Source organism: Thalassophryne amazonica, chromosome 7 (genome assembly GCF_902500255.1).
Source record: "Thalassophryne amazonica chromosome 7, fThaAma1.1, whole genome shotgun sequence".
NCBI classification, from domain to species: domain Eukaryota; kingdom Metazoa; phylum Chordata; class Actinopteri; order Batrachoidiformes; family Batrachoididae; genus Thalassophryne; species Thalassophryne amazonica.
The window spans coordinates 109,851,967-109,867,050 of NC_047109.1; the positions used below are offsets into that span (position 1 = coordinate 109,851,967).

Consider the following 15,084-nt stretch of genomic DNA (forward strand, 5'->3'; position numbering starts at 1 on the left):
GTGAACATCACTGAGTTTTTAAAATGCTTATCGCAAAGCATTCACTTTTTTTATGACATCGTGTAAGTTTTATAAGTCTGTGGACACTGATCTGTGTTACAGATACAAATCAGTTTCCTCGGATCCGCGGAGTTTCGCGGAGGAAAAATGCCACTCAAAGTGTAGCTGTTACGACAGTTGTCGTAAAGCAGGACTGGTCGGTTGCTGCAACGACGCTGTGTGGCTCCTGTGTGACGCCACAGCTAAACTTGGCATGTGGACATCCCAAACTTTTAGAGCTTTCAAGTTTTTAAAAGAAGACTTGTGCAGCATGTCCATGTCACGGACAGACGTCGATCAGAGATAAGATAGCGAGAAAGACTGTTTGAAAAAGTCTTATAAGGACAAGAATCCGTGAAATTGTCGCTGGCTTCATCAGCATACCTGAAAGATAAAAGAAACGGGAAATTGAACTGTGTGCTATCAGGAACACGGTAAGAATTTTTTCTCTCCCTGGAAAATAAACATTCTGCTGTTCAAACAGGATTTTAGACAAGATTGTGACTTTTTTCAATAATCTAGACTTTCTTTCATTGTAAAATAGACATTGTGGCTTTGAATGGATTTAGGCTGCATGAATTTACACAAGAATATGTGACTTTTTACTATAAGGTATGTTATTAATATTTTACCATGATTTTCCAATATTTTACAAGGTTTAGCTGTGGTTTTGAAATGTAACAGTCTTTTCAGTCTTCATAAATTTCATGTAGTCTAATTGTTCTGAATTAATGCATAATTTGGTTTACAATTAAAAGGAAAATCATTCCAGGTCCTACTTCCATGTCATATTCTGTTATTTCAACATCATCATTGACAGGTCAAATTAAAGTTGAATACAGGGTCATTTAAATATGCACTAATTTTGAGACTTTTTGTTCCAGGAGATGCTGAAAATGTATCATTAGACAAAAATTGAATTCTGGGGCCCCACAGGGACCTAGACTCCAGCTTCTGGATGCTGCAACCCCGAAGACCCCCTGCAAATTTTCCTCGGATTTCACAATTTTCATTTCACAGCCCTGTAAGAAATATACTCAAAACCTGGATTCATCTTTTTAGTCACATAGCACTACTACAACCCCTGGCAAAAATTATGGAATCACCGGCCGCGGAGGATGTTCATTCAGTTGTTTAATTTTGTAGAAAAAAAGCAGATCACAGACATGACACAAAACTAAAGTCATTTCAAATGGCAACTTTCTGGCTTTAAGAAACACTATAAGAAATCAAGAAAAAAAGATTGTGGCAGTCAGTAACGGTTACTTTTTTAGACCAAGCAGAGGAAAAAAATATGGAATCACTCAATTCTGAGGAAAAAATTATGGAATCACCCTGTAAATTTTCATCCCCAAAACTAACACCTGCATCATATCAGATCTGCTCGTTAGTCTGCATCTAAAAAGGAGTGAACACACCTTGGAGAGCTGTTGCACCAAGTGGACTGACATGAATCATGGCTCCAACACGAGAGAAGTCAATTGAAACAAAGGAGAGGATTATCAAACTCTTAAAAGAGAGTAAATCATCACGCAATGTTGCAAAAGATGTTGGTTGTTCACAGTCAGCCGTGTCTAAACTCTGGACCAAATACAAACAACATGGGAAGGTTGTTAAAGGCAAACATACTGGTAGACCAAGGAAGACATCAAAGCGTCAAGACAGAAAACTTAAAGCAATATGTCTCAAAAATCGAAAAATGTACAACAAAACAAATGAGGAATGAATGGGAGGAAACTGGAGGCAACGTCTGTGACCGAACTGTAAGAAACCGCCTAAAGGAAATGGGATTTACATACAGAAAAGCTAAATGAAAGGCATCATTAATACCTAAACAGAAAAAAACAAGGTTACAATGGGCTAAGGAAAAGCAATTGTGGACTGTGGATGACTGGATGAAAGTCATATTCAGTGATGAATCTCGAATCTGCATTGGGCAAGGTGATGATGCTGGAACTTTTGTTTGGTGCCTTTCCAATGAGATTTATAAAGATGACTGCCTGAAGAGAACATGTAAATTTCCACAGTCATTGATGATATGGGGCTGCATGTCAGGTAAAGGCACTGGGAGATGGCTGTCATTACATCATCAATAAATGCACAAGTTTATGTTGATATTTTGGACAATTGAAAGGATGTTTGGGGATGATGAAATCATTTTTCAAGATGATAATGCATCTTGCCATAGAGCAAAAACTGCAAAAACATTCCTTGCAAAAAGACACATAGGGTCAATGTCATGGCATAGGGTCAATGTCAATGAGCAGATCTTATTTGATGCAGGTGTTAATTTGGGGGATGAAAATTTACAGGGTGATTCCATAATTTTTTCCTCAGAATTGAGTGATTCCATATTTTTTTTCCTCTGCTTGGTCTAAAAAAGTAACCGTTACTGACTGCCACAATCTTTTTTTCTTGATTTCTTATAGTGTTTCTTAAAGCCAGAAAGTTGCCATTTGAAATGACTTTAGTTTTGTGTCATGTATGTGATCTGCTTTTTTTCTACAAAATTAAACAACTGAATGAACATCCTCTGAGGCCGGTGATTCCATAATTTTTGCCAGGGGTTGTATTATTCTGAACACTACTGTATATTTAAATGATTTCACAGCTTTTACTCAATACTTGTAAGTGTAAAATGTTTCACCAAAAACACTGAGTAGAGCACAGATGAGGTTTTTAGAGTGTTATACACCTCTATGGGTGTGACTGGTGACATTGTGCATAGTGCAGTTTTTGTCTGTTCAGTCACCAGCTACACAGCTTTTCTAATCTGTGCTGCCACAAAGTCTAAACAAGTGATGCAACACGCAGATGGAGAAGTGTGCACAGTTTCCAGTCACAGCTACAAACACCTGTATAACTCCTTCAGAGTTCCTGTGGGTGTCTTGGTGGCTTCCCTCACATGTCTCCATCTGGCTGCAAGGTCATTCCATTTTTAAAACATGCCTATTCCAGACATACTTACCATATAGTACATATTACTTAAGTAACTTGTTCTATTATCCATGTTTGGACTTGTTCGAAATGATTATTTGTATTAAACTAAAGGGTGCCCATAATTATCTCTCCCATTATTTTGCGTTTAATAGTTTTATTTGTGATAATTTATATCACTTTTTAAAAAATTTTCACTGAAATTTTAGAGAGCATAATTGTAGAAATTAATATAAAGAAGCTGTTTTTTTTTTTTTTTACTTTGGTAATTAAAAAATGGTCAAAATGTGTGAAAACCCAAACGTGCAGAAAACTTTGCAGCAGCTATCAAGTGATACATGGAGATTGTGTTGTTTACTTACTTGAAAAGATGATCATGTACTTTTGCGATGTTTCTACAAAAAGGTATTGACCATGTGATTTAAAACTCCAGCTGTTGTCTAAAACCCTGGCTACTATTGACGATGACAAGTGGGTGTGTCGTTTGGCAGCTGAGGCAACACGATACCTTTCCACGTATAACAGCTGTTTGGAGGAGAAGGTAAGTAATTTAGTCACATTATTTTGAACACAAATCACAGCGGAGTCTGTATGTGTCACGCAGTGTAAATGGCTTCGCCGCCACACATCTTGACATTTATGTTGCTAAATTCCATCATTTTGCTGTGCATCAATCCAGCGGTTGGAGCAAGAAAGCAAAGTATGGGATAGTAATGAGCTGCAAGCATGTCCTAAATCCGCTGACAAATTGGATGTTCACGAACATTTGATCCATGTTTGCCTTAAAACGAGCCAGTCTTACTAGTGAGTAGGGTTGGGTATCGAGAACCGGTTCTTTTCGGGTATTGTTAAGAAATGATTCGATCCACCGATATCAATAGTCTTTTTGCTTAACGATTCCCTTATCGGTCCGTCAGAGCAGCCATTGTTTTTGAGGCTGTTTGACGGGAAAATTATCGTTTCTCTACATTGATTACAGACCCTGCAGTGCCTCTGTAATCAACTGCTTCTGCAGCGCGACTCCGCTTTGAACCTTGAACCAATGAAGCAGTGCTTCGATGTGCTGCTTCGTTGGTTCTTTGATTCACTGCTCTTCAGAAGCGGCAAGTCCACTTCTTAACTCCTCTCAAAGCCATTAAAATATGTCAATCGTGAGTCACTTCTGTGCGGATTCAAGTCACTAACTGAGACTCTTGTCTTGTTGCAGACAAGAAATGACAGTCGTCCTCCGTTCTGTTTGCAGAGCTCCAAATGCTGCGCCGCTCTCTGCAGAGTCACGTTGGAGTCCGGTCGGAATGAATAACTTCAAAGCGAATTGCTGATTAAATAAAATGACACCTCTTTCTGAATGTTATAATACAGACAATAAACTACAATCAACTAAAACATTTTGTCCCTCCCAAAATGAGACGTCCTGCATTCTTTATGAATTACATAGATGCTGACGTGCAGGACAGAGAGCTGCAAGAGCTCAGCTCAGAGGTATGCAGTGAGATTCATGCCAGTAATGTCTGAAAGGAAATGCTTTTGATAAAACTACAGATTTTTTTTTATTTCTGTTTATGTTCAGAGATCAAGGATCCACTATGTAGTTTATTATGTCCAGAGTTTAAGGATCCAGTGACCAATTTCATATTTATTTACTTTAAGACTCAATAAAATGTTGTTGACATAGAAAACCTGTAAAGCCTACTTTTAGTACAGTGGTCCCTCGTTTATCGCGGGAGTTACGTTCTAAAAATAGCCCGCGATAGGTGAATTCCGCGAAGTAGTCAGCATTATTTTTTTACAATTATTATAGATGTTTTAAGGCTGTAAAACCCCTCACTACACACATTTTCTCACTTTTCTCTCCTGTGTAAACACTCTCAAAGTTCAAACCTTAGTAGAAAAATAAGTCCAGTATTATAGAATGAAACCAAAGATCAAAACCTGTTTTCAGGCCCAAACATTTGTTTGAGAAATAAAAATAGAACATTTTCCTATAAATAATTATGATGCTTTTAGAACAAATGAAATTTTAACGATCAACCTACGAGGTTGGACACATAAGAAATTATTAATAGTAACTGACCAGTATTTCACAGTTCCTCTGATCGCGCTTCTTCGTCGTGGCGCCGCTCCGCAGCGTCTTTTTCCACCTCGGTGCAGGTGTCTTTTTCCGAGTGATATGGGTAGTTGTTGGTGCTCTTTTTTTCTTCTGAGCGAGAAGATTCTTATAAACAGACACGCACAGAACACAATGCCTGTGCTTTTTCTTCGCTGCTGGAGCGCTCTGCATCAAAACAGCGAGCGTAGTCTCTGGACCTGTTGCCAGATTTTGGCTGCAACTAAGCACAGCAGACAGAATCGGCTCGATAAGCAGAATGAATAATGGTATCGATATCAATAAAATGTTAATACCCATCTCTACTAATGACGCACGTGCACAGTAATGGGTAAACTTGGCACACTGAAAGCTGTTGATGTTCTCTACTCGAATATATAAAATAATACACATTTAAGAGGTTAAAAGTACATTTTCCATGTACATAAATTTTTTTGTAAGTTTCTTAGAAGTCATCAAATGACACATTAAAAGGATTTTCATCGAAATATTTACAGTATAATGCAGCAAAGGTTATATACAGTAGTGTTCAGAATAATAGTAGTGCTGTGTGACTAAAAAGATTAATCCAGGTTTTGAGTATATTTCATATTGTTACATGGGAAACAAGGTACCAGTAGATTCTCACAAATCCAACAAGACCAAGCATTCATGATATGCACACTCTTAAGGCTATGAAATTGGGCTATTAGTAAAAACAAAAAAGTAGAAAAGGGGGTGTTCACAATAATAGTAGTGTGGCATTCAGTCAGTGAGTTCGTCAATTTTGTGGAACAAACAGGTGTGAATCAGGTGTCCCTTATGTAAGGATGAAGCCGGCACCTGTTGAACATGCTTTTCTCTTTGAAAGCCTGAGGAAAATGGGACGTTCAAGACATTGTTCAGAAGAACAGCGTAGTTTGGTTAAAAAGTTGACTGGAGAGGGGAAAACTTATATGCAGGTGCAAAGAATTATAGGCTGTTCATCTACAATGATCTCCAATGCTTTAAAATTTAAATTAAAAACCAGAGACGCATGTAAGAAAATGGAAAACCATCAAAATGAATAGAAGAATAACCAGAATGGCAAAGGCTCACCCATTGATCAGCTCCAGGATGATCAAAGACAGTCTGGAGTTACCTGTAAGTGCTGTGACAGTTAGAAGATGCCTGTGTGAAGCTAATTTATTTGCAAGAATCCCCCCGCAAAGTCCCTCTGTTAAATAAAAGACGTGCAGAAGAGGTTACAATTTGCCAAAGAACACATCAACTGGCCTAAAGAGAAATGGAGGAATATTTTGTGGACTGATGAGAGTAAAATTGTTCTTTTTGGGTCCAAGGGCCGCAGACAGTTTGTGAGACGACCCCCAAACTCTGAATTCAAGCCACAGTTCACAGTGAAGACAGTGAAGCATGGTGGTGCAAGCATCATGATATGGGCATGTTTCTCCTACTTTGGTGTTGGGCCTATATATCGCATACCAGGTATCATGGATCAGTTTGGATATGTCAAAATACTTGAAGAGGTCATGTTGCCTTATGCTGAAGAGGACATGCCCTTGAAATGGGTGTTTCAACAAGACAATGACCCCAAGCACACTAGTAAACGAGCAAAATATTGGTTCCAAACCAACAATATTAATGCCTCGGAGATGTGAAGAAATCATGAAAAACTGTGGTTATACAACTAAATACTAGTTTAGTGATTCACAGGATTGCTAAAAAAGCAGTTTGAACATAATAGTTTTGAGTTTGTAGCGTAAACACCAGATGCTACTATTATTGTGAACGCCCCCTTTTCTACTTTTTTTTTTTACTAATAGCCCAATTTCATAGCCTTAAGAGTGTGCATATCATGAATACTTGGTCTTGTTGGATTTGTGAGAATCTACTGAATCTACTGGTACCTTGTTTCCCATGTAACAATAAGAAATATACTCAAAACCTGGATTAATCTTTTTAGTCACATAGCACTACTATTATTCTGACCACTACTGTATAACAAAATTACAGACTGTGCAAGGTGGAGTGAGTTTGGAACAGCCACCATACTGTATGTCAGATTCTTTCAGTATGCTGCACTGATGGAAACAGCTTCTCCTCCTAGTCATACGACTTGTGCCAGTCCGACTGATACCACTGCACATCTGGCTGATCAGCGTCCAAGAGTGGAGTGGCTGTCTGAAAGTTCCAAATTCTGTCCAGCACACTCGTCTCTGGTCTTTACCTTTTGAAATGAGATCTTTGAGCTGTTTCGAGTTCCAACAGGTTCTACACAGAGGTAGTCTGCCTCCTTCATAATTGCTTTACCTTTCCAGAGGTTCCTGTATCGGTGTATAGGAGTGACTCTCCAGCAGTGCTACAGCAAGGAGGTTGTGAAAAAGCAGCTGCAGGAGATCCTCCTGGCAGCCCGACACAACGACGCCATTGAAAGAGAGGTGCTGAGCTTATAGGAGACTTTTTCATGCACGAGACAGTCTTGGGCTTCAATATTTTAATTCTGCCTGTGTCTGTCAGGGAGTCGCAATGGGCATTGGGCTGTGTGCCAACAGCCATCTAGAGGGAACTCTGGCAAAGCTGGATGAGTTTGGCAAGTCGGATGCCTTCAAGAAGTCACCAAGCATCTTTAACCTGCTCAAAGTACAAACAAAAACTAAACTACGTCTAAATTGAAGATCACATTGACCATAACGCATGATTTTTTTTCTCCCCCTCTGTCTTGTTTGTTTGTTTCTGCGTTTTAACTTCTTTCTCCTCCTTTTCATCAGGAGCGTAATGATGTCGAGGTAGAAAAGGTGAAAAGCACATTAATCCTTTGTTACGGCCACGTGGCTCTGAATGCACCTCCTGACAAGATACTGACTCGAATAGACCACGACATCCTGCGCTGCATCAGTAAACACTTCAATACAAAGGTAATGGCAGTTCCACGGTATTATGGAGAATTTGCCCTTACATTTTGCACCTCGATTATCAGAAATAAGAGTTGCAGTCTCTCATTTGGACTGACACACCATGTGAGATTCAGAAGTGTGAGCTTATGCAAGGGCAAAGCTTTTTAGTCATAGTTTGGAACAGGGCTGGTTGCTTCAGAATTTTAGTTATTTGTGATATAACGCGCTTTTAACTGGAGCACCGCGCTCGTAGAATGCAAACATCCGCCAACACTAGTTTCCAGTTACACAAAATTTTACCTTGGAAAAATTTTCAAGGTCAAAGTCCTGTTAGAAGCGGCTTTTCATAAGCTAAATGAGGTGTGATCCCATGTCAGGAGAATGTATTCAGTTCATGCATTGAATCAAAGTTTTTGGTGTGGTTTTGTCTGTTTACTCACCTTTTTCGGTTTTATTCATTTTCACAGAACATTGGTTGTCTCTGCTACACACAATTTGTCATTGGTTTTTGGGCGTTTGGTTTCTGACTGATAACTGAAAAATACACAGACAAGCATAAAACTGGAGCTTCCATCCAGTTTTGGTGGTGTAGGTAAATCCATAACAGAAAAATGAGTGATTGAGGCACTTTTGATTGAGATATAATGTAAAATGTACACCAGATGGGCTTTTCAATATGAAATTCAAATGTCTACAAAATCCGCAATTCAGATCATATCCGGATCAAACATTATCAGGTGATAGTGAGTGCCTGCACCTCACTTTCAAATGTGAAAGTGATTGGGGCACGTTTGATTAAGCTATAATGTAAAATATACATTAAATTGGGTTTTCAGTGTTAAATTTAAATGGCCAGATCCAGATCAAACTTTGTCAGTCGATAAAGGATACATCCTACATAACACTTTCAAATATGTAAGGAATTTTATCTTTTTTGACAGTTATGAATTTTTAAAAAGTCATTCAATGTTAAAATTAGGAATTTTTCCCATTTTCCAAGATTTTTCCTGACTTTGACCTTTGAACTATGACCTTGAAAATTTAATCAACTATTGCTAATCAGGATATGACTCTTCAGTAAAACTTTCATAATGATATATGAAAAATTGTGGGTTACAGACTGTTCACAAACAAACAAGCAGAGGTGAAAACATAACTTCGTTGGCAGAGGTAATAATAACAATATGTCTGTTATTCAAGTGTAACAGAGGTAGTTAAGATGTAAAATTAATTCCAACCTATATTTGTTAAAATCAAATATAGCTGACATGTTATTAACAGTGGTTTCATTTTATTTTAATATGCCACAGATGCTGCTGTGGCTCGACAACATTAACTTGGGTTGGGTTTGAGCTTTGGACACACTCAAGGAGACGCCTTTGAATCAGTTCACATGCTGGTCCAAGTGAATTTTTAACAAAAGAGACTCTTGTGTCCTTGACCTCTGCCCCCCCACCCCCACGCCTAATTTAATTTAAACTGGGGAAATCCAAACAGGCACAAGTATCGGACATTTCCCCCAGAAAGCATTGGGGCAAATGCATATGTGGATATCACTGGAAATTTGAGTCACGTGGGTGTAAATTGTTGACTACGCACAACCATTCTTTTCAGAACAAAGCAGCCACATCACAACTCACATCTGTCGTCATCACAAAGGTGAAAAATAGGCAAACATTTCACTTATTTCTTCATGAGTATGAGATATCATACAGCAGATTCTCATTATGACACCATAAATGCATCAAACTCTTTTGCACAGCACTTTATACTATTTGAATGTTCTGAGGCATGTTTACACAAAATTGTAAGAATATATGAGACCAGTTTTTTAAATCAAATACATCAATATTTATTACCCCTCGTGCACGTCGTGGCACCTGGGTAATGGATCAAGTAGAGGATTTCACTGTTCGCACAGGCATCAAGATCAACCCTGGATGTAGATTTTCTTCACTGTCCACCATCCTGTACGGGAATTGACATAGACCATCTTCCTCACCACCGAGGGCTTGCGGCAACTAAAAAAAAAACAAGTAAAATGGATGCAAAAAGCCAGTCAAAAATAAAATTCGATTATCATAAAACAAAAATCATATATAAGATGCTCTCCAAAATACACACAACCAAACAATACAGCTAACAACCAATACCCAAGTAAAATGAATGCAAAATGATTAAAAAAATGCAATAAATAAATAAGAATATATACAATCACAGATAGAAAACACCAAACCTCTCTCCACACGGTCCTGACAATCACCGCAGCTAAAAGAAGAAAACAGTTTAACATGCTGATGTCTGAGGCCAGACTGATGTGTTCACTGAGTCACTGAGACTGAACCCTGATGAAACTGATCATTTCACATTACACAGTGAGATTTGAAATGGCAATACCACAATTACAACTACACTTAGAGGATCATTCTACAAACAAGTTAAATCCAAACTCTAACTTATTCCACAAAGATATCCAAAGATATTTTTTCCAGAGTATAAGTCACATATTTTTCTGTATTAGCTCTTTAATTTGGGATTTTTCTGCATTGTTTTTTCGGCAAACGTTCTGTCTGCTGGAGGTTTTATTTGGAAGTGTGAGTGATTGAGACATAAATTAGTGAAGGCCTTGGTTGAATAACCGCAGAATGGATATGAAGAGGCTGTGATTTTTTTTTTTTTTTTTTTTTTTTAATGGATTAAAGAGCGTAACCATCATACAGGGAATTTCAAGGTTCACTCAGTACTATATTGGGCTTCTTGGTCATGTTTCCATTTGAGCTGATGATTTTGTTACATCTATTTCATACAGGTTCTGGGAATTAAAGTAGAGACAAAGGTATTGTCATTGGAATAAAATGTTTTTCTTTCTCCTCATTTTAATTTTGCTCTTGCTGATTAACACTTTTCTCTGGTTTCATCTTGCTTCTTTTTCCACTCTTGTTTGCCTTTTTTTTTTTTCATATTTTACTCTTCCTGTCATGGTGCCATTCTTGCAACCCCAAATCAGGAAAGTTGTGACGATATGGAAAATGCCCCCCCCCCCCCCCCCCCGTTTTAATGCAGACAGTATGAACCAGAGATACTTCATCTTTTCTTTAGCCAAATTCATTTCATTTGTTGTTTTATACATCCATTCCTGCATTTAAGGTCTGCAATGCATTCCAAAAAGAAAAAAAAGTTGGGACGGGGCAATTTATTCTAAATATAATGAATAAATCGTCACTTTTACAGCCAGTTTTCTTGAGACAACTCAGAGGATGAAGATACAAACATTTACAAGTCACTGAATACATTTTAGATTTCATTTACTTTTATCATGAAGAAATACAAACAGCATAGTACTGTTTGGTAAATGCACGTGAAGCTGGCGAGTTTTAAAAATTGAGAGATTATGCTAGAAGGAGACTAGTGAGGGAATCCACAAGTACGCATGACAGCTTTTGAAGAATTACAGGCTTGTGTGGACAAACTGGGAATGTTGCAACCTTTACCTGTTGCATCCCCATTCACAGCCCCCACCCCCAGTCATCCAACATCATCTCAGCTTTTTCTGATTTGATGTTGCATAAAAAGGTTAATGCATGAAAAGGTTAACTCTTCTTGGCAGTATCTTAAAATTTGTCTTTGCAGTGTTATAACAGTTTTACAGTTTTTTTGTTTGTTTCTTTTGCAGTAATATAAATAATTAGTTTCTTTAAAATAGGTAGACTTGAGTCTGAGGTCACTCAGAGTAACAGATACCTCAAAGAAACAGTTTTAAAGCGATACGGTCCGTAATCTCTTAAAACATCAAAAACTCATCTCCTTTTTCTCATGTTGTTCTCGAACAACAGCTACTAATGTTCACAGCACAGAAACAAATTAATGTATCAACATAAATCTATAAATATATTTTTGGTGAAATATGACTTAAATGTAATGCTACTGCATCCACAACATTACAGAACCACCTTGGTTCTTGATATCAACCACCCAGGCAAACAAGTGGTAAATCCCCACCTCCCAAAGTGACCATCTGTGTGTCACAGTCGGGTGAAACATGGGCGTCCCTTTGGCCTTCTCCAGTTACTGGTGCTCTCAACACTCTGAGTGCTGGATCGTGCCCAGAGAAATAGACCACATGATCAAAATGTTGTAGTTGAAGTGCCCTCCGTGAAAGTGATACTCCTCATCTTTCTCCCTACGTAACCTTTCATCTGACAGAAGGTAATTCCAGCAATTCCCAAAGATCTTCCCAACTGACCTCCATCCAGTCATCATATTAGTACAATAAGGAAATGTAAAACTTAAAATTCTTAAACTTTTTAACTTAATAAACATACTTTCTTAGTGGTTTGTAGGGAGCCTGTTGGCTCTTAACTCAACTAATCAAGAGATGTTGATTTTGTGTGTCTCATGATTTGGATTCTTGGGAAGTTTAACACTTTAATGTCTTTACTCAGTTTAACAGTCAGAATTCTAAATTTTGTAACAATCATTTGAGTCGCTGCCACAAACTGTCCACATGAGTCCTTTATTCACTTTGATCTGAATTTTTTTCATAACTGAAACTGTTGTTGAATCTGTCAGCTAAAATGTGATTCTACTCACTGCATTCAGCTCTGTATGAATAATAATCTTGCTTCCTGTGGCGTTGCTCTGTAAATGCCTGAAACAAAGACTTACTCTGTGTGAGAAGTTGTAATTCTAACAGCTTTTCCTCTTAGACTTAAAGTAGACCTGCATTGAAATAAATGTGGTCAGATTTCAGAAAGAAATAGCTGATATGTATTTATAAGACCCTTGTGAATGCAGTAAAGTAAATCTGTAAGCCCAAATTTGTAATTCAGCGGAGAAATCTTCATTTAAAAATGACAAATTTGCAGCTAAAATTTAGCCCTCTGTGAAAACAGTTTGTACAGCCGTATCATTTCCATGACGTCAGGGACAAGACGACGCGCTCCCGCCTTCAGTCCGATCCCGCATTGAAATTGATTTTATCTGTTAGTAATGTTACTTATACACGTCCTGGTTTCAACATCCAAAAGTAAGCTGCAATGAATGTGAGATACAGATCTGTGTGCTCAGATCAGCAATGACATCGACAGCGGGTGCCGTTCTTCCTCTCCCGCTCTCTGCCTCCGCTGCGCTTATTAAGTCTGCGGGCTCGTTAACGAGCTCGTTAACCGCCGACGCCACTCACACCGCCCGAGTCTGCTTTGCAGCCGGTGTTGTGCCAGATTCAGCGCACAACACCGGCATCACCTCTGTCTACTGAATGGAGCTGCAGCACACTTGGCACAAGTCCTGAGATTACGCCCGCTGTTTTAATGCGAAGCGGCTGGTACACCTGTTGCTCGCAAGGACAGCCTTCTTGCGGCAAAATCCACAGCACCGCACGTCTCGGCAATTGGAGCCCCAGAGCTCCATGGACGCTGAGGTTTATATATTTTTAATGACTGGGATTCTTTGCGGGTCTCGCCTCCATATCCCGCGATGGTACCGGAGGCAAAAGACAGTAGATTTTCATTGCGACACCACTCAATCAAACGGGCGTATGAAAAAGTCCCCCAAAATAATTTTCAAGCACAAATAAAAGAAATGTGTACTCACCAAACGTGCCGCAAGACAGTATGAAGTTTTAAAAAAAGTAGATCCTTCCATATAAGACAAGAAAAAGGTGCAGATGCAAACTGACGTAAATCCACAAATTACAGTTGGCGCGCAATGCATGCTGGGAGAGAGGGTCTTCTCTGTGACGTCTCGGCAGCGTCCATGATGAGAGGGACAGTTTTGCGGAGGGCTAAATGTTAGCTGTAAATTTGTCATTTTTAAATGAAGATTTCTCCGTTGAATGACAGATCTGGGCTTCCAGATTTACTTTACTGCATTCAGAAAGATCTTATGTGTAAATGTAAGTCATTTTTTGGTCCAAAGATCTGACTGCATTTATTTCAGTGCAGGTCTACTTTAAATCAAAGCTTACAGGTGATTTGTTGTTGAACCAGTCTTCTCTAATCTGTTTTCAAACTTCTCTTCATCTCTAGGAATGTAGGATCCATCTGTATCCTCAACTTTTAAGTATTGTTGTGCTGAGTAGAATAATTGATTTGCTTCTTAAATTGCTGGAATGATTTGGGCGTATTTGTGCTCATGCTGTTTGTAGTTATGCATTTTAGCAATGTGGTGCAAATGCCTTCTTTACATTCTTGTGGTTATTTTTATGTCTGTGTGTTTTTCCAGGATCTTACTATGAAGCTCAGCTTGATCCAGAGTGTTGGGCTCATAGGCAAAGCAGTGAGCGAGTGTGTGAAGAAACAAGGCTACATTTTCTCTCGCAAACTGGAGCTCATTAACGTTATGATGGTCAGTCCAGTGGAGACGACACAAAGGGATCGTTTTCAGTTCGCATTATTTCAGCAAATTTGAAAAGATGGAATTGCATCTAGAGCAGATCCTATTTTTGGATTTACAGGATTTTGTTAAAGCAGAGCCACCTGATGCATTAAGAACTCCAGTGCGCCACCTTGTGATGACTACTTGTGCCAACCTAATGTATCCTTTAGTTGAGCCTCTGAGTCATCCAGCATTTATACTGATTGATGGTGACTCACGGCTGCTTTTTTGCTGAATATATCAAGTCATGTTTAGATCATTCAGCAAATTCAAGACATTGAATGTGTAGAAAATGTCAAAAATCACATTGAACCCAGTTAAGAGTGTGTCCTCCAAAGATGATGTCGTGTGTATGACAAGTGCCTGTTGAAAAGCTGTCATGGTTCTGTTGTCTTGAACGTGAGTTCTACCTTTGACCTTTAATGCCTCAGCCCCCTGGACCCTGCCTTGACAGAGAACGAGACCTTTGACCTGCTAAAGGTTTGTTTAAATGGTGTGTTCTTGCTACCACCTGAGGTGCACTCTCCAGAGAAAACTAAAGAAGAAGAGATACTGGACCCAAAGCAGAAAAAGGTGAAGCAGATACATCTAGACGTACTCCTCTTATTCTTGTCAGCATTAACTCTATTTGTGGCTCAAAAAATGGGATAAGCTACCTGAGAAACTCAAACAATGTCCAAATATCAACTGGTTTAAATATCTATACAAAGAAATGGTGTTCTCCGAATATGTATCTGATGAAAAATGTTGAGT

The 15,084-nt window shown here is 38.7% G+C and overlaps 1 protein-coding gene across 4 annotated transcripts in view; it reads left to right on the forward strand.

The window, feature by feature from the left end:
* mroh1 (maestro heat-like repeat family member 1) overlaps positions 1–15,084 on the forward strand; it is a 79,402-nt gene that overhangs the window by 36,799 nt on the left and 27,519 nt on the right. For 3 of the 4 annotated variants that reach the window (XM_034175328.1, XM_034175326.1, XM_034175329.1), the window contains 8 exons: positions 3,410–3,517; positions 7,381–7,500; positions 7,580–7,702; positions 7,831–7,977; positions 10,766–10,792; positions 14,179–14,301; positions 14,411–14,490; positions 14,763–14,904. In XM_034175328.1, the coding sequence (XP_034031219.1) occupies positions 3,410–3,517; positions 7,381–7,500; positions 7,580–7,702; positions 7,831–7,977; positions 10,766–10,792; positions 14,179–14,301; positions 14,411–14,490; positions 14,763–14,904 (870 nt within the window). The remainder of the gene's footprint in view (positions 1–3,409; positions 3,518–7,380; positions 7,501–7,579; positions 7,703–7,830; positions 7,978–10,765; positions 10,793–14,178; positions 14,302–14,410; positions 14,491–14,762; positions 14,905–15,084) is intronic. The other variant, XM_034175327.1, reaches the window with a different exon arrangement.